The 24,183-nt window shown below is 40.7% G+C and overlaps 1 protein-coding gene across 1 annotated transcript; it reads right to left on the reverse strand.

Annotated features, from left to right (window-relative positions):
- Positions 1-24,178, reverse strand: LOC308304966 (uncharacterized protein; the record flags this gene model as incomplete). Its single annotated transcript, XM_080749589.1, has 6 exons — positions 1-687; positions 931-1,093; positions 13,738-14,883; positions 15,121-15,168; positions 23,073-23,194; positions 23,837-24,178. 6 exons carry the CDS (start codon positions 24,176-24,178, stop codon positions 1-3), a joined length of 2,508 nt encoding a protein of 835 aa, XP_080605715.1.
- Positions 24,179-24,183: the final 5 nt, after the last annotated feature.

Raw genomic sequence — 24,183 nt, forward strand, 5'->3', positions numbered from 1 at the left:
CTAATCAGTGTGATTGACAGGAGAGATGATCAGAGGAGCAGAGTTTCTACCACCAGCATTAAGACATGGACCGAAGAATGGAAAGAGTTTCTCAGTGAAGGTGCAGCCAGTGAAAGAGTAGAGATGAACTCTGGCCTCCACATCATAAAAGGAGACCAGACCCTCCTCATAATCCACAAACACTCCCACTTTCTGGAGCTCCTCTCTTACAGAGAGGAGGACAGCAGGGCCAGCAGCAGCCTGGTACTCATTTCCATTCCTCAACACTATAGTCCAGTAACCATTGTTGGGGTTCAGTGTGTTTTCACCTTTCCTGTCGATGGACTCTCTGGCCACTCCTAAACTCCACCCAGTCTTCCCTGTAACCTGAACCTCATAGTAAAACCTTCCTGAGGAGAAGCTTTGTTTTCCTAAGACACTGGCACATACAGAGAATCTCTCTGTGTTGTCAGGCAGTTTCTTCCTTACGTTTCCATGACTCACTTGTTTTCCATCCTCAGACAGGATGAGGGTGGGATTTGCTGTATCAGGATCCAGAGTCATATCCACCTCATATTGCTGGATCCTCCTCAGCTCAGCATCACACAGCTTCTTCATCTCTTGACTGAGTGTCTTCTCCAGCTGAGCCACAGCTGTCCTCACTGTCCCCACATGTGGAGACTGATGGACATTGACCTTTGTCCAGTCCTTGGTGGGTGGAGGGGTGTTGATGGATGAGATGTTGTGGAGGTGGCGTTTCTTCTCCAACTGAGTGATTTCCTCTTGCAGTTCTTTAATGAAGCCTTCAGCCTGTTTCTCTGTTGCTTTCTGCTTCTCTTCAATCCCATCAATGAGCTCAGCCTGGCCTCTCTCAATACAGCTGATCAGAGCAGTGAAGACCTGCACACTGTCTGCTCTCTCTCTGTCTGCATCTTTCTTGCTGAGCTCTACTGAGTGTTGGATCTGGTGAATCTTCTCTTGTCTCTCCTGGATCATCTGCTGAACTTCATTAGCAGCCTCTCGGTTGGCGTTGGGGTTTCTTTTCAGCTGCAGTGACTTCCTAAACTGGTCGGCCAGCTCAGAAATGAAAGTATTGACAAAGACTTCTGGTCTCCTGTTGAAGGTTTTGTTACAGAGTGGACACTTACACACATCACTGGTGTTCCAGTGCTGTGTGATGCAGGCTTTGCAGTAGTTGTGTCCACATGGAGTGGTGACTGGATCAGTGAACACGTCCAGACAGATAGAACACTGGAACTGATCTTCAGGCAGGTTCCTCAGACTGGCTGAAGCCATTTCTAAACACAGAGAATAAAAGTAAAGTATCAGTAGTAGTTCTTGAATGCTACTTATCAGAGGTTAAAGAGCAACTTTATTTTACACCCAAACCCTATTTTAATGAAGTTGAGGACATAATGAACATGATGTTGGTGTGTGTTTTTTGTTTTGATATTGTGAATATTATTATGGCGACTGTGACTTACATAAAGACCGTTTCCAATCCGCTCCCTTAAGGGGGTTCCACGGTCCGCTGTATTTCACAAAGATGAACACAATCCATCTCTCACCGCCCGTGTACGTATGCACAAACGAGCACGCTCGCGGGGGATTTCACGAGACCGCGCACGCTCTCCTCGCCGCCTCAAAACTTCGCTGCGTGGCTGAAAAAGACACAACCTCTCATTGAAAATGAATTACTAGCAGGCGGTGACCGCGTACTGTGTGGAACCCCCTTTACAGACTCACTGATTTAGGCTTGTGTTGACTTGAAGTCTTCAAGGACTTGAGGGCTGCCCCATTTGAAATGGTTAAGTCTATGAGCCCTCATAAAGGGTTGCGCACAACCATAGGCGATTCTAGCCTCTTCCAGCAGGGGGTGCACGACCTCTATTACCTCATGCACGTGCGTGCAGCGCGTGCAAAAAAATTGCGGATATTAGCGGTTTTGTAATGTTGTTTTAGCGGATTTCTGCAGTTAATTTTGTACCCAAATGTAACACAATATAAACAAAAAAAAGTGTAAAACAGGTGCTTCTTTTTCTAGACACCATATGTCTATCTATAGGATTTATTTACTTATTTTGCAGACAGAGGCAGCACAGCCAGGACATATAAAGCCAAACATCAAGTTAATCATCATTCATCAAGCAATCAAGCAGTCATTTACAGTGTCAAATAAGCATTTCACAAAAACAAATAGTAGACACATCCTTATTACACAATGAACTGCAGCCTCCGGGTTTTGGCACTTGCAAACCTTTCAATTATTTTCTGCACTTTAATTTCGTGTATTTTCTCAATCTGTAAAATGTCATCAGTCATGGTTGTCCGTAAATACGTTTTTAGTTGTCTCAAAGTAGAGAAACTGCGCTCAGCTGAAGCACTCGTAACTGGTATGGTGAGGTACAGTGTGTAGACGTGTTTTAATGTACCAAATGAATCAGAATTATGCATTCCCTTCTCTTGAAAAAAAGCAAGTTTCTTTTCAAACAGTGTCGTGTCCTCCATTTCTTTTTTTTTGCGCACATTCTCTTCAATATAACGAAACAGTTGAAAAAAGGGAACATAATAGACTATGCACTTGGAGGGAGTACAACAGCATTGTGTAAACAGAGATGTGTCTTTATGTACCTGTCCTCCTGAAAGCTTGCTCGGCGTTCTCAGAACCAAAGGCCCGACATGGAAAGCAGAACGCCCGGTCATGGCGCACGCTATACTCCAGCCAGGCAAAATCTTTAAACCACTCCTTTCTGAATTTGCGTTGTTTTTCGCCAGTGGCCTTTAATGGACATTCTACATCTTCTGGCTGATATGGACCCAAAGCCAAAAACTGCTTGGCTTTATCCGGGCCATGGCAAGGGTCTCTTTCATGAACAAAGTTGGCTTCATTTGGCTCCTCTGGGTCTGGGCCTGGGGTAACAACAGTTGAGTCTGGAGTGGGGCTTGCTTGCTGTGGAGGAACCGGGGCCTCGGTCTCCGGCAACGGCGAGCCTTCCACAGTGATGTCGGTGGCTGGATCACTGCTGCTGCAAGCTCCGTCCACCTCCTCTGGTTCACGTTCATTAGCATTACTGTCAGTGTCGAGTGAACTACTATACTTGCCCCTCCACCTCTCTTTTTGCGCACATTTTACAAATCACGATCACTGTTTTATTTAATAATTATAAAATAAAGTTACATTACAAAAAAAAAAAAATCAAAATGGCCGCCTGGCGGCCAGGGGGTGCACGTGCACCCTAGGACACCCCTTAAAATCGCCTATGCGCACAACCCTTTGTGCACCCTACTGTATCTGTAAGTCTGTGTTATCGGGGGAATGAGGAGAATCCTCCAAATGCAAATAAGTCATGCATCACGGTTAACGTCAACAAAGAGATGTATATATCTTACAATAAATGCGAGAAGTCTCTGGGTGTATGTATGTATGTATGTATGTGTGTGTGTAATCCGCATATCTCGAGAACCGTTCGTCCCAACGGCTTCAGATTCGGCACGCGCGTTACCCGCCAAGGCGCGGAGTGCAGTGCCCGGCCTCGACCCGACCCGATGCGCGTTTTTCCAAACCAGCACGAAACATGTCGTACAGGTATAATGGGGTTTGCATTAAAGGGTGGGGCATTCATTCCCTATTTACATCGTTCCCGAGTTGGACAGGTCACAGCAGAGTACATTATAATAATAATCAACAATCACAATCTTTAGCACTGGCTGTAAATAAGGACAGTAAGAGATTTAACCCTTGCATTCTGTTAGAAACCTCTGACTCTGTTGGTGTCAGGGGTCAAATTTACCTGTGATTTAACTAAAAAAAACAATATAAATTAAAGCTGCAAGCAGCGATGACAGGGCCCTCGCAGCTCTACCCACGTCACAAGGGGCAGCAGCCAATCAGAAGAGGGGGCGGGGCACCAATCAAGGACAAGGAAACAAGTCAAATGACACCACCCACAAGTTTGTACGACAAACGGTTGATGAATTATAGCCAAATAAAGTTTTGGCCAATCAGAAGAGGGAGCGGGGCTGAGTTAAACCAATTAAGTTCCACTCAGGAACTCACAACATCCCTATTTCACTGTCCCCCCAAACATAACCACTGTATCTGGACGCAGGGCATTCCACTACAAAGCTCCATCTGACTGGAACAATCTCCCTCTTTCAATCAGATCTGTTACATATTTTGGCCGCTTCAGGACTTCCTTGTACTCACATCTTGAAACAACCTGTTCATGCTTCTAATATTGATTGTATCTGTACTTTCAATTTATTAATTACTATTATTATTGTTACCCCTACTATTATTAGTATTATTATTATTATTATTATTATTTTCTTTTACTTAAGCCAAAGTATTTCATTCTCGCATTTTTGCTTAAACGAGTTGGGGTTGTGGTAGGGGTTGGAGATGGTGAGCAAGCTAACTGTACTGCACGTGTTGTGTGTTTGCATTGTATGTAATGTCCTAGTCATATGTTTTTGTACTGTATGTAGTGTCTTTGTGTGTCTAGTCATGTGTTTTTGTACTGAATGTAATGTTACTGTATGTGTTTAGGACCTCCTCTAAAATGAGATGCTGCATCTCAAGGGGCAATCCTCTCAATAAATTCTGACCAAAAATTCTGACCAAGGTTAAGGACTCTTAATCAAGTCAAATGACACCACCCACAAGTTTGTACGACAAACGGTTGATGAGTTAAAGCCAAAAAAAGGAACAATCAAGTATCGACCAATCAGAAGAGGGGGCACTTCCTGTTTGGCAAAGGAAGTTTGACGCTTTGCCACGGGCATTTTACGAAAGCTCACGATTCGCACAACTGTTCATCGTTAAAGTTATACCATGTAACTTTTTTTTATAAAACAAATCTTAAAATGGTCCTAACTGTTAAATCGCTAAAGTTTTAGAACCCCCACTCCGTTATTTTCAGCTTCAAAAGCCTTCTCTTTATATGTTTTCTATGAGCCGTGAGGGGGGGAGAATTTCGCGGCAAAATGACGTCATCATACTACCGGCCAATCACAGCGAGGGTTATACACTCCTGGCCAATCACAGCGCATCTTGGAGTGGGGTCGCTAGGGCGGCCATATTTGTAGTCTCCCGTGTGTCACGGTTGCACAGGGAGGCATGGGTGAAGGAGTGTATCTCCGGAATGGCTGAACGCACAGGAACCAGGGACCCCTCAAAAGATAGATCTCGGCGAGGTGGAGGCAGACACGGGGGTGTGAGAACCGAAAAACGGCCGAAAGACGCGGACGCGACCGAGGTTTGCTATAGAGCTACTGACCACAAGTTGAGCAACTTACACAGTATAGCTTTAACGTGTCTTGTGTATGCCGAGCGAATTTGAAGTTGATCCGATTAACTCCCTTGGAGGAGTTTGTTAAAGTGCGACACGTGAAAACGGCCTAAAATGCGCCAAAATGCCACAAAGATGTCAAAATGGCTGACTTCCTGTTTGGTTTTGGACGTGGCGCCAAGAGACTTTTTTGTTAGTCCGATACAGGTGTGTGCCGATGGGGCTGCACCGTTGAAACTCCTTAGGGGCGGTATTGAGCAATTAGGCCACGCCCCTTTTAGAGAATTTTAGAATACGTAACTTTTCGCCACTGTGATGTGTGTGCAAAGTTGCGCAACTTTTGGAGTTTGTTTTGCACCTCAAAAACTCCATTCATTTTGGATCAAATAATTTTTACAATTACAATAGGTCCTCACACTACTGTGTAGTGCTCGCCTGCTCGGGCCCTAATAACCACTATGATTACAATAGGGCTTCACACTGTGTGCAGTGCTTGGGCCCTAATAACCACTACGATTACAATAGGGCTTTGCACTGTGTGCAGTGCTTGGGCCCTAATAACCACTACGATTACAATAGGGCTTTGCACTGTGTGCAGTGCTTGGGCCCTAATAACCACTATGATTACAATAGGGCTTCACACTGTGTGCAGTGCTCGGGCCCTAATAACCACTACGATTACAATAGGGCTTTGCACTGTGTGCAGTGCTTGGGCCCTAATAACCACTATGATTACAATAGGGCTTTGCCCTGTGTGCAGTGCTTGGGCCCTAATAACCACTATGATTACAATAGGGCTTTGCACTGTGTGCAGTGCTCGGGCCCTAATAACCACTATGATTACAATAGGGCTTCATACTGTGTGCAGTGCTCTGGCCCTAATAACCACTATGATTACAATAGGGCTTTGCACTGTGTGCAGTGCTCGGGCCCTAATAACCACTATGATTACAATAGGGCTTCATACTGTGTGCAGTGCTCTGGCCCTAATAACCACTATGATTACAATAGGGCTTCAGGCTGTGTGCAGTGCTCGGGCCCTAATAATCTTTGCGATTACAATAGGTCCTCACACTACTGTGTAGTGCTCTATCTGTAATATTAGAACACACTTCCAAAACGGAATGACTTTATTTTTATTTTTATATAGCCTAGTTAACATTACCAACAATAGTGACATCTGTGGTGTTACAGATCAAATTTACCCTTAGTGCCACTCTTTGAGTGCCACCCCGTTCACCACTAGAGGGCGCCCAGTGGCCATAGAAAATCCCATAGAGATATGCTGGTATATGCAGAAGCCCTGCAGCCATGACTTGCCTGAACACTTTCCTTTGTGCATGTACAGGAAGAGGATGAAGTTAGCTTGAAGTTAGCTATTGGTTACCAAGCATTTTAGAAGCCTTATTTTCGTCAACTTAGCCATGATTAAACCTTGCACACCTCATGCATGGGAAAAAAACAGAGAAGAATGAGCTCTAAAAAATCCAATGCAATCCTGGATTGCATTGAAGTGGATTTGTGCAGTTTGTTCACAGCTTTCAAACAAAAAAATCCGATTGGAAATCCGTTCAGGCATTCTTGAGATAATCGCCATTATGTTTTACATGTTATGTAAACAAACATGGCTGCCCTGTATGTTAGATGGGGTTGTATGGGGGTGGAACATGCAAAATCGCGATTGAAATCATGTTCACTAGATTTGATGGGGTCCAAAAAAAAAAAAAAAAAAAAAACATTTTTTTTTTTTTTTTTTTTAATATCCCGAACATGTTCGGGATAGGCACTCTGGTATGCGATAATATATCCCGAACATATTCGGGATAGGCACTCAATGAGTTAAAGAAGGTAAAATAATTCATTTTTCATAAACCCAATCATTATTTTAGTCTTAATTGAGGACAAGTCTCTCTCTCTCGCCCTCTCTCAAACATGTAAACTTTGAATATTGATCATTTGGGGGGAATTGAAAGAAAATAAAAAAAATAAAAATAAAACAACCCTGGGGTGCCCGGTGGCCTACTGGTCTAAGCGCATACCATATAGGCATTGATGCCTGGTGGCGTCGCCGGTTCGATTCCCGATCCGGACAACCTTTGCCGCATGTCTCCCCCCATCTCTCTCAATGGAAAGGTTAAAAGGGTCGCACTGGGTGGGAAAACGCTCTATTTCTGAATGTCTGAATGAAACCTTTGTAAAATACTTGATTCAGGACAATAAAAGTAGACACGTAGTATCACACATTGTTTTCTGATGTGTTGCTTTTCAATGTGTACACTGGATGAATTTATAGAGGTGTCTAAAGGTGAAAAACTTTTTTATGAACCATAGACCGTAAAGTTTTATGCCAAGTATTGCGAGATTTTCCATTGACAACCAAATCTCATGATACTACAGACTAGAGCCAGAAATGATACCTGCCGCTGTTTAGAGCCCTCAATAAAATGTTGTACATGTGCACACTGAAAAACAAGTAGCTAATCATTAAACAACCTATCTGAACCAATTACTGTATATGACAAAGGTCGCAATCGTTAATCCACAGACATAAAAAGGTAGACGCCTCTTCCGGCTCTCTGGTACCCGTCTCGCCTTGGTGGGCATTTTTGATTGACAGGCTTGGAATTCTTCTGTGTGCGTAACAGACAACAAGGTCGGTAGGCAAATCAGAGGCAGGTTTGAATGGAAAAGTCCCAGAAAAGACACGCCAGTAGTTTTTTTGAGTGGTAGCCTCAACACTTGCTCTTTTGTGCCCACCAAGTTGGACGGGTCGCTCCAATCAACTGCAGCGGGTGGACGAGGTATCTAGCTTTTTATATCTGTGTCGTTAATCTAGCTTTCTTGGACTTCCATGTTTCTTGTAGTTCCAGTGGACTACAGCCCTCATGTTTCTTGTAGTTCCAGTGGACTACAGCCCCCATGTTTCTTGTAGTTCAGACTGGCCTTTCTTCCAGCTGATGTCAATCACCTTTAAGACTGTTAATAAACTAGTCAGACTGTATCATGTTTTTTTTAGTTTGACATTCCTTTAGTTCTTTATGCATTTGTTTGCACCTTTAATTAGGTCATTTGTATTGTGTGCAAACACATTTACTGCCACCATTAAAAATCAACTTAATGTTGTTAAATGGTGTTTACATATCTTCTAAACGTTCCGTGGTGGACTGCCCTTCACGGTGCTCTTCAGTGTGGAGGTCCATGTAGACACCTTAGAACAGTCCAACTTCATTAAAATAGCGTTTGGAAGAAGTCACCCTTTAATAGTTATACGTTTGGTCTGGATTGTATTGTGAAAAGATCACAATAGGCGGAATGTCGAACAATACTCTATACAGTACTTGACAAATAAACATTTCTTGCCTTTTACTAATTAGAAGATCAGACAGAGGAATTTCAAGGAATATGAAAATAGGGTGAAATTTAAGCACGTTTGGATACAGTTTTATGATACCTTATATTCTCTTTTAATGACTAATAAATCAATATCCTCTGTACTCACCTGTCTTTAAGCGCTCAGTATTTCTGTTGAAGTCCTGTTGAAGGTTTTCTGCAGAGTGTGAGCGCTGTCACCAAACGTCACCTTTAGACACGTTGAGAAACTTCCTCCTTGTACAGTATGCTGTTAACCCTTCACACCCTACACTCTTCTCATCTGCAGCTGATGTAAAACCAGGGGCGTCAATTGGGTATGGCAGGGGTATGCAGCTGCCATACCCTGGGTCCAGGGGGGAAGATAAAAGTTAGTTCTAAGCTATCTGTGCTGGTTATTATGTTGTTAAATTACAGTAAAATACAAAATGGTCACTTTAACAAGTATAATAATTATTAAGGCTGGGACTTTAACTGATTAATTGCGATTAATTAATTACAGAAAATTAACGCGATTAAAAAAATTCACGCATTTTAATCGCACTTAGTTTTTGCACCACAGAACCTTTAGTTTTGGGCATACCGATCATAGCGATGCACCAACCAAGAAGAGACAAACGCAAAGGGAGAAGTAGCCAATCAGAGCGCTTTGCTTGGCCCAGTGGATGCGAAATTTAGATTTAAAAAACTCACTTGTTGATTCACTCGTACAACAAAATGTGTTTTACTTAAAAAAAGTTGCTTCTCAGGTCAAATATCGATGTGCGATTAAAATGCGATTAATTGCGATTAATTAATCACAGAGCCTGTAATTAATTAGATTAAAATATTTAATCGCATCCCAGCCCTAATAATTATATTCTCCAAACTTTTATTCTCCCCATCTTGACAAAATGGTATATTCCCTGGTTCTGTAGGTCAGCTGCACAGGTGCAATTCATGTGGCATGTTTACTAACATGCTAAGTTTAGCTGCACTTGAACAACAATTCCAGGCTGCCATATCCAGCCCAAGAAACCGTAGAAACCTGTGTAAAAAAAAACGTTTTTTTTTCAGACATTGTGAAAAAAGTCGATCTACATGCTCACAACGCCTCGCAGCGCAATAGAACCGTGTTATATGAAATGTAATGCCTCTTTTCCATGAGGACTCCCATCTTTGCCATACCCTAGCTTTTGCTGAACTGACGCCACTGTGTAAAACTGCAACCATGTTTATGCACTGCATCTAGACTGTTAGGATGTTTCATTTAGACATTATTTACACGAGCAAGACAACTATTGGCAACGTGTCAATGTGTTTCAAAGCCAATCAATGCAGTAATGACTACATACTGTAGCAACACTGAATGTAAGATGGAAAAACTGTGAAAACGTATTCAACAGGAACATTCAACATCTGTCACCCTTTCTCACTCGCTCATTATGAAGTGAAACCTAAGAGTAGTAACACATTGGTAGGTCCACATAGCAGCAGTTGCATGAGATGAATACATATCATCAGTAGCCTCGCGTAGCCAGGCTTACTCATCTGTGAAGAGAAAAGCCTGGCCAAGACCATAGGCTGAAACGGCATGAAACAGTGCTACTTCCACCGGGAGAATTTCACCGGATGTTATTGTTGTTTCATATTCCCCGCTGGCAAAAAAAACAAACTGTTCTACTTCTCCCGACCCATCGGTTGCGCTCGTAATAAACAATATCCAAACAAAAACATGGATTCTGACAAAGGACACCTATTAAGAGTGAGTTAAGAGCTACAATCTTTATGTAAACGAACTGCAAGGCATGACGTAACTTCCGTTAACCGCAGCACTTCCGCCACTTCCGGTGTCTGTAGGTTCATGCCGTTTTCATTGGCTATTGTTGCCAGGGTGTATCATCAGGGGATAGCACCCCAGGGTGTATCATCAGGGGATAGCACCCCAGGGTGTATCATCAGGGGATAGCACCCCAGGGTGTATCATCAGGGGATAGCACCCCAGGGTGTATCATCAGGGGATAGCACCCCTTTTTTGAAGAAAATAATTATTATCTTCCTCCAAGTAGAATCATAATACCCGATCACATATGTAACAGTTGGGCTACTGAGAGTTTAATGACTGCTTTAGTAGGCTACACTCGTTACTGTGGAAAATAACCGACAATAGCCTATAGGCCTAATGTTTATTATTATAATGATGATCCAATGTCTATACTCTCCGCTCCGCCACACTGTGTGATCATCATCATCACCCCTGCTCTACCGCAGCAGCGATAGAGCAGTTAAACTTAAATAAAAAGTATCGAAAATGGTATCGAAAAAGGTATCGTATCGATTCCCAGGTATCGAAAAAGGTATCACTTCGATTCAAAGGTGAATGATACCCATCCCTAGACACATGACACTAGGGGGCAGCACAGCACTGTGCTTACTCACTCCAACTCTTCCAAGTCAGTAAACTGTCTCTTAGTAAGGGAAAGTTAGCCGTGTATTAAACCAATCTGGGAACTAAATCTAAATCAATATCTTTCTTCACAAATGTGTTCATAAAGGTGTCTACTATCACCTCTGAACTTTCTCAATCACAACTCCCTTGGGGAACTTTGTGGGAACCAATCAAAGTCGGGGGTATCGGGATACCTGGGCCTGGGATTAAAGGGGATAAAATATAACAATATGAGCATATGGGGTGTGTAATTAGGGTATTTTTGGGCTGCTGAATCCATTCGTTTTCAGTTTAAATGACTCCTTGGCCATAAAATAGGCCTAATTGACTAAGGCTTAGCCAATCATGTAATTCGAGTTCACCTGTGTCCTGTTAGTCCCCATGCTTTTAAACCCTTTTGAGTGTTCCTTGTCAGATTGTATCATGTTATCATGTGTGTCATGATGTGCACTTAGCCGCTTACCCGCCTGATCTTGAATAGTTTTCATGAATTCAAACCCTATACTCCAACCATTTTTTTAATTGCCAATATTATATGTCTCGTGGACACAAAAAGGTAGCTTGTTGTGGCCTATGTTATGGCCAAGGAGTCATTTTTACTGATAACTAATGGTTGGAATGGATTCAGCAGCCTCAAAATACCCTAATTACACACCCCATATGCTCATATTGGCCATTCCCCCCCCCCCCCCCCCCTTTAATCCCAGGCCCTCGGGATACCCCCAACTTTGATTGGTTCCCACAAAGTTCCCCAAGGGAGTTGTGATTGAGAAAGTGCAGAGGTGATAGTAGACACCTTTATGAACACATTTGTGAAAAAAGATATTGATTTAGATTTAGTTCCCAGGTTGGTTTAATACTCGGCTAACTCTCCCTTACTATCTGTATCTGTTGTGGATGCAGAGGTCAGGATGCGTTACAGCGATGCTGTTGGGACGCAGCCTATTCGGAAGGAGCAGTGGTGCCACAGATAGAAAACCCATTAATGTCTTTCCCCACAGAGATTTCTGAAAATATTTATATAAATTATTTTGAGCCTCCAGACTCCTGGTGAATCATGACCAAAAAACATTTGATTCTGTGTCAACATAATATTACATTATTTTATGATATTATATACTGTATTTAGTGGTTTTCAAATATTATATTTAGCCTCAGGTATGAATAAGACATGAGACATTAGGAGCTATAGTCAACCTTTTCTTGAAAAACGGATACTAAAATAAAAATAATGTTTCGAAAATATTTTATAAAAAAATAAGCTTAATATATGTGTTTCTATTAAAAAATGACCACAAAAAGCGTAAAATAATCATTTTGGCCATTGTTAGACCAACACTTTGTTTACATTCTAGTCTATAGACTAGGATGTAAGACTAGAATGTAAACAAAGTGTCGGCCCTACAATGAAAAAGTTGACTATAGCTACTTTAATTATGTGTATACCATTAGTGTAAATGTTTTTAATCTAAATTCATAACACTAGTTATGTTTCATAATGTATTCGTTATAATTTGAACAATATAAAAAGAATAAAATGCAAAACTCCCAACTATAACCAATAATTGAACATACATAACAAATAAAGCTAGTAGGAAGAAGCATTGTTTATTTATTCCTAAATAAGGATTTACAGTAGTTCTAGATTCATGATGGAAGAAATTAACTGAATATGAACAAAAGCAATGACAGCAACATCCAACATCTCTTTTGTGTTGGTTTATGTTAAAGTTAAGGTTGAAACTGTCAAAACCGTCACTTATTTGAATATACATGAACACAGTGATAGGCCTATAGTTACCGATTTGATTCAAACATGTTTAAAGATTATACAAATTGGCAGCAGACATTATGATTTACATAAGATTTATGATTTTGTCATTCAGGATGTGATGTAATAAAAGGCTACACAAAGCTCAACATGAGCATGGATACAACTCCTCTTATACCTTTGTGTACAATTATGTACGGCGTAATAATAATAATAAACTTTATTTGTATACTGTAGCACCTTTCACAACACGAAATGGCAGCTCAACGTGTTTTACACAGCAATCAAAAAATAGAGAAAGAATAAAGCACGAGTGCTTTACAGAAAATGCAAAAATAATTGAACATCAAACTGGCAAAAAAGAAATGCATTTAACAACATTAAAACAATAGCACAAAAGGCAGTGAATCAGTCGAAACATTGAAGACATTATGAATGAATAACAACAAAAAATCGACTGAAAGCAAGAGTTAAACAATAGATGTTGAGCTGTGTTCTAAAGTTGTCTACAGAGACTGTCACGATTATGACATTTTAAATGACAATTAATTCTCACTCAAATAATTGCGTTTGGCTTGTAGGCTTTGAAGTTGCTCATGGCAGATATGACACAATCTAAATATAGACCTACAAAGAAATGACTGACATGTTTGACAACTTTATACTAAATAGACGATCTACAAGCTCTCAATGTGTCACATCGCGAAGCGTTGTGAGCTTGTAGATCTGCTATTTCCACTATTTTTGAACATGTTTGAAATGATATGAACATTTTTTCAACATGGAAACGATTATGACGATCATGATCAAATAATTGCGATTACGTTTAGGAACCCCTGGTCTAATCTATGTGATTGACAGGAGAGATGATCAGAGGAGCAGAGTCATCATCACTAAACAATGGACTGAAGAATGGAAAGAGTTTCTCAGTGAAGGAGCAGCCAGTGAAAGAGTAGAGATGAACTCTGGCCTCCACATCATAAAAGGAGACCAGACCCTCCTCATAATCCACAAACACTCCCACTTTCTGGAGCTCCTCTCTTACAGGGAGGTGGACATCATCAGAGTCACCATTAGCCTCGTACTCATTTCCATTCTTACTCATTATTACAGACCAGTAACCATCGTTGGGACTCATTTTGAATGCACCTTTCCTGTTGATGGACTCTCTGGCCACTCCTAAACACCACGCATTCTTCCCTGTAACCTGAACCTCATAGTAAAACCTTCCTGAGGAGAAGCTTTGTTTTCCTAAGACACAGGCGAAAAAATCGAATCTCTTTGTGTTGTCAGGTAGGTTCTCGGAATCACAATCAGAATCAGAATCAGAATCAGAATCAGAATCAAAACCAAAATCAAAATCAAAATCAGAATTCTCACTCACATGTTTTCCATCCTCAGACAGGATGAGTGCACCGTGTGCTGTTTCAGGGTCCAGAGTCACATCCACTTCATATTGTTGAAACCTCCTCAGGTCCATCTCTTGACCGAGTGTCTTCTCCAGCTGAGCCACAGCTGTCCTCATTGTGTTCTCCAGCCGAGCCAGAGCTGTCTTCATTGTCCCCACATGTGGAGAATGGTGGACTTTGACCTTTGTCCAGTCCTTTGTGGGTGGAGGGGTTTTGATAGATGAGATGTTGTGGAGGAGGTGGAGGTGATCTTCAGTTGAGAGCTGCTTCAGCTCAGAGCTTCTCTTCTCCAAACGATTGATTTCCTCTTGCAGCTCTTTAATGAAGCCTTCAGCCTGTTTCTCTGTTGTTTTCTGCTTCTCTTCAATCACATCAATGAGCTCAGCCTGGCTTCTCTCAATACAGCTGATCAGAGCAGTGAAGACCTGCACACTGTCTGCTCTCTCTCTGTCTGCATCTTTCCTGCTGAGCTCTACTGAGTGTTGGATCTGGTGAATCTTCTCTTGTCTCTCCTGGATCATCTGCTGAACTTCATTAGAAGCCTCTCGGTTGGCGTTGTGATTTTTCAGCTGCAGTGACTTCCTAAACTGTTCGGCCAACTCAGAAATGAAAGTATTGACAAAGACTTCTGGTCTCCTTTTGAAGGTTTTGTTACAGAGTGGACACTTACACGGTCTGTTAGTGTTCCAGTAACGTGTGATACAGGTTTTACAGTAGTTGTGTCCACATGGAGTGGTGACCGGATCAGTGAACACGTCCAGACAGATAGAACACAGGAACTGCTCTTCAGACAGGAGACTGCTGGCAGACGCCATTTCCTACAAACTGTGGGAAAAAAAAGGAAATGTCTCAGTGGAACTAATTTAATGTTACCTCTCAAGTTGAAGCTTCCGGAGGGCGACCAAGTATTTCCCGGTGAACCTGAGCGCAACGGTGGGGGCTTGGGAGTGTGGGGAACACGCACCACTGACTATTGCTGATGATGGAGAGGTTATATAGCTTAGCCTTTATGTATTGAGAATGAGAGGCACTCTTGCCGATTTAGTAAGAGTCTCGTCGCCAATTGCAAGATATTTAAAAGTTATTTCGGCCGATGATATCCTTTTCTTCCCACAACTAGACTAAGGATTTATATTGTCTGTGTTATTCTTTACAACCACAATTATTCACGTGTGGCAAGATCGCGGTTCACTAGTTATTAGTAGGCTATAGATAGCGTAGGCTTAGAAGCCTTTTCAGAAGTTAATTTAATGTTTTCCATTTAACGATTTCCTTTATCCTCATATAATCTTGCGCTAATGTGCACGTAACTGTTTTTGCCATGTTTTAATATATGTCTTTATATCTATCGTGTAGGCTTTTCAGAAGTTAATTTAATGTTCTCCATTTAACGGTTTCCTTTATCGTCATCTTGCGCTAATGCACGCAACTGTTTTCGCCAGGTTTTTAGTTGTTTCTCATAAGCTCGCAACCCTCCTTGCCCATTCGGCCCCCACCTTTGCGCTTAGGTTCACCGGGAAATACTCAGTCGCTTCCGGAGGAGTCCAGACTGTCCTCCCACGGCAAATCAGGAGCAGTGAAGAACACACCGTAAATTAGCACAATGTTATACACACAGAACATGGAGGTAGGACTTTGCTAGCCGCAAATTGCAACACTAGATTTTTGTATAATCGGCTGAATCTAGGGTTGCAATACCTCCCATAGGCAGCCAATGCATCAAAACAGTTTTTTTGCATCTGATTGTATTAAACGACTTCAAACTCACCAATATTGTGGCTCCATGGAAACCTTGGAATTTACTCTTGCTATCTGCAAAGTGTTTGTTTCTGAAAAATCCACTGTATAATTGTTATGATGTATTTTCTGTCAAGAAATCCGAGCAGACATGGTTTATTTTCTAAGTGTTGAACTTCGGAAGCGCTCGTCTTCTATAACGCCATGTCCCGCTGCCTCCTGCATTATGTGACATTAGAACCAGGTGGTCACAGGACCGTTGAGGGATTTTCTACGAGCGCTTCCAAACTCCAGGACTTAGAAAAAATTATCACCTGAACCACATTTCTTGGATAGAAAGTAGCTCATAACATGACTACTGTGGATGTTTCTGAAACAAACACTTTGCAGATAGAAAGAGTAAATTCCAAGGTTTCCATGGAGCCACAATATTGGTGAGTTTGAAGTTGTTTAATACAATCAGATAGCAAAAAAAACTGTTTTGATGCATTGGATCCCTATGGGAGGTATTGCAACCCTAGATTCAATCGATTATAAAAATCTAGTGTTGCAATTTGCGGCTAGGACTTTGCCTTAAACCAACCCTAGGAGACCTTATTCTAAAGGAGAGTCCCTCCCACTGAAATCCAAATGGCCCAGGTGGCAAAATGTAGTTTCCAATTGATAACTTCACAATCTCGATTATTTATAGCCTTCAAAGTATACATAGTCATATATGTTCAAACAGTATTTTAGATGAGTGTGTTGCCCGCCTCCGCTAGGGGTCAGAGAGCGGGTAACCTGCAGAGTCTGTAAAGTATAATGAAAGACAGAACAGGCTCTGTTTATGTTGATCGTTTCACTGCTGGATTTATTCTCACATTTCCAAAATCAAATGACATGACCATAAGGTAGAACTATAACACCTCAAACTGTATATATTATTAAATAATATCTTGGGTTGGCCATTTGTACTCATATAACACAGAAACTTCATCACAGTAGTCCCCTTAATACATTGCAGTATGTATTACAGAATCACCCAAAAATACACAATACATAGTATCCCTGCAAGGCCCTGCGTTGCTTTTTGGCAACATTTTTTTAAATATATATATTTTTTTAAATGTTATAATTTGTTTTCCTGTTCTTTTTTCACATTAACATCACCATTAAATCCTATTGTTTAGTATTACAATGCCATTGGCCACGATATTTGCATATACATACCTACCACAGAGAATGACATTCACACTTCCCAGAGAAGTTGAAATTCCAGCGTCTGGACGAACAACATCTCACTTTTTAACTGAAGCTATTCCTCACTAAAACATAAGTAAAATGCCTGTAATATTGTTTTTCGTGATCATTAGAACGTCTAGAACATGTTATTATTGTGAAAAATATCCCCAAAATGCAAATTAGAGCATGATTTATGAATTATGATTTATGGCTATAAAACCTTAAAACATTATTAATTTTTTTACATTACATTTTCCTGTGATTAGGACTCCTACAACACCATCTGATTTTTTTTTTTTTTTTTGGGGGGGGGGCAGTAGAAAGTAATTCGGGCCTTGCAGGGATATATACAGTTTCTCATATAGAAACCAATAAAGGCACCTAGTTGTACTTTATTCCCTTGAATTCACTTCACCAAAACACCAATAAGAAAATCGTTTTTGGCTTTTATGCAAAAACCCCCATCTGTAACGTTTTCCTTGTTTTCAATTACTGCATAATATGATATAACCCAACATTATAATGTCATATGATATAACCCAACATTATAATGTCATATGATATAACCCAACATTATAATGTCAAAATAAACACATTTGGTCATTAAACCTGTTTTTCCAAAAAGGGGTCCGCATCAGTGTTCCGACGGGCCGGTATTCCGACACTAAAACTAACCCTAACTCTACCCCCAACCCTAAACCTAACCTCAGTAAACCTTACCTCAGTAACTAACCTGCCGACGCTAAGTAACTAACCTGCCTTACGCTAAGTAACTAACCTGCCTTACGCTAAGTAACTAACCTGCCGACGCTAAGTAACTAACCTGCCGACCATGTCGGAACAGCGGATAGTCGGGATAGTGAGCGCTTCCCTCCAAAAAGCACCTTGTCATACAGTATCATCACCACATATCTTGTATAACTTCAGAATTAAATTCCATTAATCAATAACATTCCCCTTAGAATTATTAATGAACACTTTGCTAATGTATTCACCATATTGTTTCATCATTTATGCTTTTGTGTCTTTCCCTTCATGTGACAACATGCTAACAGTAACACCAGCATTAGTATGGGACATGTTGTCCTCCTGGCTAAACAGCAGGCAGCTCACATCAGTGTTTTACACTACTCATAAAAACGTCTTTTCTTGAGACACTACATGCACTTGGTTCAAACCATGGCAACATATAGGTGCTTAGCATTGATATCATTTGAATTCTGATCATTATATCCCGTTTTACTAACCTGTAAAGTATAATGAAAGACAGAACAGGCTCTGTTTATGTTGATCGTTTCACTGCTGGATTTATTCTGGTGAATTCCAGCAGGAACGTAACATATAATGATCCCCAAACCGTAGGCGCCCTCTAGCGGCCTGGATGTGTAACAACGACCAAAATAAAACCATAACGCCAATGCAAATGCAATGGAAATAACTGTTACATGTACATTCCGTGAAAGAGAATGCAAGTACAATACTTGTACTCAAAATAAATAAAAATATGGGGTAACTCCTTTTCCATTTTCAACCCTCTACAAGTGCAAATGTAACAATAGTGTGTGCCAGCGGCTACGTCATTGTAGTCCTTAGCGGCCATTTCTTGGGTCAAAACACAGGTGTTTCAATTGTTTGATTGCATAGAACTAATGCTATAGTCTAATCAGAACACCTGTGTAAGGCTGTGTTTACCCAAGAAATGGCCGCTCTTAAGGCCCATTCCCACTGGGCCAGATAACAGATATCTGGAGATATTTCTCCAGATATTTTTCCATGCAAAGTGGATGGTAGATACAGATAAAAAAAAAGTCTACCACAGATATTTGCCACAGATACTTTTATCTGTGGCAAATATTTTTTTTATCTGTATCTACCATCCACTTTGCATGGAAAAATATCTGGAGAAATATCTCCAGATATCTGTTATCTGGCCCAGTGGGAATGGGCCTTTAGAACTACATTTGGCACACCCTAAAACATCTTGAAATAAATATAAAAGCCATATGAAACTTAACTAGCTAAATCAGAGCTCTTCACTGAAATGAATAGACTTTCGCATGCTAATGAGTCTGGAAAGAAAAGCTGCATGTCAATAAAGGGTAATAACATCTCCTATCTTTCCAAATGTCCTTTACTGCTAACATATCCTATTAATCCTAACATAATACATACGGGCATAAATGAGACTTGCAAATTGAGACTTGCAGAAATAAAGGTTCATACAAATAATCTGTCTGTTAAAGTTTGATTTATTGATTGTTACATTTTCATGAACAGGTAATTAAATTCACAGCAGCCTCTGAATCTCTGGCCGGCACCCAGAACAAAGATCACTGTGATTCCAATCTGGCTGTAACCTTCTGACTGAACCACATGTTTCTGTTTGCAACAAACAGACCATCCATGGTGGAATCTACAGGAGGTTACTTTGGATACAAAGGGACAAAAGACTCAGGGTGTGAACAGAAAACGAGGGATGAGCTTCAAAGGGCAACACAACTGCAAAAGCAAAACATCCTGGTCTTAACTTGATGGGAGCACAACAAAATAGGGACCTACGGCATTTTTTTTCTCCTGATCACATCATCTGCATAGTATTGTGTTCTATCCGTCTGTCATTCAATGTTATATGAGATACTTCAATGGTTTCCTGTGTAAATAAGCCAGGTGCTTTCCTAAGATCTCCTTTTAGTTGACCTTGTACCAGTGAACTGTTCCGTCATGAAACTGTACTTTTTTCTATGCAAACTTCTAATAAAGTCTTCAATCAATCAATCAATCAAACTACTGGCTTAGAGGCAGCTTAGAGATAGTTCAGTTGATTTTTGGATCCATGAACTTTTAGTTCAAAAATGTGAATTAGGCTATGAACTATGAACTGAACTAGTTCATTTTAATAATGGTGAACTGAACTTTGAACTATAGTTCATGTAAAGTCAACTTTCCCATGTGTAAAAAGAGGTAACACTTGTTAACATCTGAAACCGAACACCAGTAATTGAACAGACATAACATAATAAACCAAACAGGCTAAGAAGTAGGAAAGAGACATGTTTATTTATTCCTAAATAAGGATTTACAGTAGTTCTAGAGTCATGATGGAAGAAATGAACTGAATATGAACAAAAGCAATGACAGCAACATCCAAAATCTCCTTTGTGTTGGTTTATGTTAAAGTTAAGGTTGAAACTGTCAAAACTGTAATAAAAGGCTACACAACGCTCAAAATGAGCATAGATAAAACTCCCTTATACCTTTATGTACAATTACAGTATGTACAGCGTAATAATAATAATAATAATAATAATAATAAACTTTATTTGTATACTGTAGCACCTTTCACAACACGAAATGGCAGCTCAACGTGTTTTACACAGCAATCAAAAAACAGAGAAAGAATAAAGCACGAGTGCTTTACAGAAAATGCTAAAATAATTGAACATCAAACTGGCAAAAAAGAAATGCATTTAACAACATCAAAACAATAGCACAAAAGGCAGTGAATCAGTCGAAACATTGAAGACATTATGAATGAATAACAACAAAAAATCGACTGAAAGCAAGAGTGAAACAATAGATGTTGAGCTGTGTTCTAAAGTTGTCCACAGAGACTCTCACGATTATGACAATTAATTCTCACTCAAATAATTGAGATTAACAATTTTTCTTTTTCTGTTTCTGTTTGGCTTGTTGTAGGCTTTGAGGTTGCCCGGGGCAGATATGACACAAAACCTAAATATACAAATACGTAATTGACTGACGCATTTTATAACTTTATACTCAAAAATCAAACCTCGTTCGAAGTGGAGCGGTGAATTTAAGCAGTTCCAGGTCTATGTTTTAGATTCTATGTGTTCTAGATATCTGAATTCTGTGTCTTAGATCTATATAACGCAGTATGTTGCAGTATCCCATCAGCCTCCATGCATCCGGGCGGAGGGGAACTCAATTCGATAGGTACCGAAATGTTGTGTAACTGCTGTGCGCACGTGTTTGTGTGTGTGTGTGTGTGTGTGTGTGTGTGTGTGTGTGTGTGTGTGTGTGTGTGTGTGTGTGTGTGTGTGTGTGTGTGTGTGTGTGTGTGTGTGTGTGTGTGTGTGTTTGTGTGTGTGTGTGTATGTGTGTGTGGGTGGTAAAATCGCGCATGTGCAGATCCTCTTCAAACTTGACTGGACAGACTCGTACTAGTGAGGACAGACACACTCGTACTAGTGAGGACAGACACACTCGTACTAGTGAGGACAGACACACTCGTACTAGTGAGGACAGACACACATTACTGCCTATAGCGGAGCTGCTGTGTTACACACACCGCTCCAAAAATAACATTTTTTTAGTATAAATAGCCGATCTACAAGCTCACAACGTGTCACATCGCGAAGCGTTGTGAGCTTGCAGATCTGCTATTTCCACTATTTTTGAAAATGTTTGAAATGATATGAACATTTTTTCAACATGGAAACGATTATGACGATCATGATCAAATAATTGAGATGATGTCAAATAATTGCGATTAGACGATTATGTAATAATTTTGACAGGCCTAACTGTAGATAGAACACTGTGTAGTCAGGATGTCTCTGGTCAAACAGAAAAGATCTACAAGCGAACACCTGACTGACAGTCCATTTACAGTTTACAGTTTAGGCATTTAGCAGACGCTTTTAATCCAAAGTGACCTACAATAAGCAGATAAAACATCACTATAATAAACAAGAACAGAACATCAACTGGTTCGCAACTGGTAAAAAGACAAACCTAGCCCAGCCCTACCCCCCCCCCCCCCCTGCCCCTTCTTTGTATACTTACAGTTTGTTCAGACTTACTGTTTTCTTTCATTTTATTTTTATTTACATATCTATTGCATAGTACTGTGTTCTATTCGTCTGTCATTCAATGTTATATGAGATACTTTAATGGTTTCCTGTGGAAATATGCTTAGTCTTTTCATGGATCTCCTTTTAGTAGACCTTGTACCAGTGAACTGTACCGTCATGAAACTGTACCTTTTCCTATGCAAACTTCTAATAAAGTCTTCAATCAATCAAACAGCAATATAACAAATGCATATGAATAACAATCTAAAGAACCAATATAATCAGTAAAGAAAAAAAAAAGATTCTAAAAAAACCTAAAAAACAAATGCTAACTAGCTTCAAGTATGGTCATTGAGTGTTTCAGTAGTTTTAAGGGTTTAGGTGGAGTCTGAAAAGGTCTTCAGTCCGCGGCGAAAGCTAGCGAGTGAGTCCATTAATTTAATCTCTTAATTTTGTTTCCTACCCTTTCCTTTGTAATTATTTATTTCTTCAAAAAATCTCCATGAATTAAAAACAAACTTGATGAATTTTCCAAATAATGTATCAAATACAAATATATATATATATATATATATATATATATACATATTCAAAAAACTTCTAAGTTATTTTTAGGTACTGAAGCTCACGACACATTGTGAGTTTGTAGATTTCTTTTTTTTTAACTTCCAAAGAAGCTAGTGAAAATAGCCATCTACAATCACGTTCAACGCGTTGTGAGACTTGTAGATCTACTATTTTCACTGTTTGGGTCCCGACATCAGATTGTTCTTTTGGGTCTCGAGCTAAAACGTTTGGGAACCCCTGGTCTAATCCATGTGATTGACAGGAGAGATGATCAGAGGAGCAGAGTTATCACCACTAAACAATGGACAGAAGAATGGAAAGAGTTTCTCCGTGAAGGTGCAGCCAATTATAGAGTAGAGATGAACTCTGGCCTCCACATCATGAAAGGAGACCAGACCCTCCTCATAATCCACAAACACTCCCACTTTCTGGAGCTCCTCTCTGACAGGGAGGAGGACAGGACGGTTAACATTAGCCTCGTACTCGTTTCCATTCTTCCTCATTATTACAGACCAGAAACCATCGTTGGGACTCAGTGTGACGTATCCTTTCCTGTTGATGGACTCTCTGGCCACTCCAACACTCCACTCTGTCTTCCCTGTAACCTGAACCTCATAGTAAAACCTTCCTGAGGAGAAGCTTTGTTTTCCTAAGACACAGGCGCACAAATCGAATCTCTTTGTGTTGTCAGTGAGGAACTCAGAATCACAATCAGAATCACAATCAGAATCACAATCAGAATCGAGATCAGAATTCCGATTGAGCTGTTTTCCATCCTCAGAGAGAATCAGTTCAAAGTGTGCTGTTTCAGGATCCAGAGTCACATCCACCTCATATTGCTGGATCCTCCTCTGCTCAGAATCACACAGCTTCTTCTCCATCTCTTGACTGAGTGTCTTCTCCAGCTGAGCCACAGCTGTCCTCACTGTCCCCACATGTGAAGACTGATAGACATTGACCTTCGTCCAGTCCTTGGTGGGTCTCCACCCGGTGTTGATGAATTTCTGGTGGAGGTTGTCTTCAGAGTGTGAGTGATGCTTCAGCTCAGAGCTTCTCTTCTCTAACAGAGTGACCTCCTCTTGCAGTTCTTTAATGAAGCCTTCAGCCTGTTTCTCTGTTGTTTTCTGCTTCTCTTCAATCCCATCAATGAGCTCAGCCTGGCTTCTCTCAATACAGCTGATCAGAGCAGTGAAGACCTGCACACTGTCTGCTCTCTCTCTGTCTGCATCTTTCCTGCTGAGCTCTACTGAGTGTTGGATCTGGTGAATCTTCTCTTGTCTCTCCTGGATCATCTGCTGAACCTCATTGGGAGCCTCTCGGTTGGCGTCGTGATATCTTTTCAGCTGCAGTGACTTCCTAAACTGGTCAGCCAACTCAGAAATGCAAGTATTGACGAAGAATCCTCGTATCCTTTTGAAGGTTCTGTTACACAGAGGACACTTACGCACACCATTAGTGTTCCAGTAATGTGTGATGCAGGCTTTGCAGTAGTTGTGTCCACATGGAGTGGAGACTGGATCAGTGAACACGTCCAGACAGATGGAACACTGGTAGTGATCTTCAGACAGGAGAGTGCTGGCAGAGGCCATTTTCT

Source organism: Nannobrachium achirus, assembly GCF_963921795.1.
Source record: "Nannobrachium achirus genome assembly, chromosome: 19".
NCBI classification, from domain to species: domain Eukaryota; kingdom Metazoa; phylum Chordata; class Actinopteri; order Myctophiformes; family Myctophidae; genus Nannobrachium; species Nannobrachium achirus.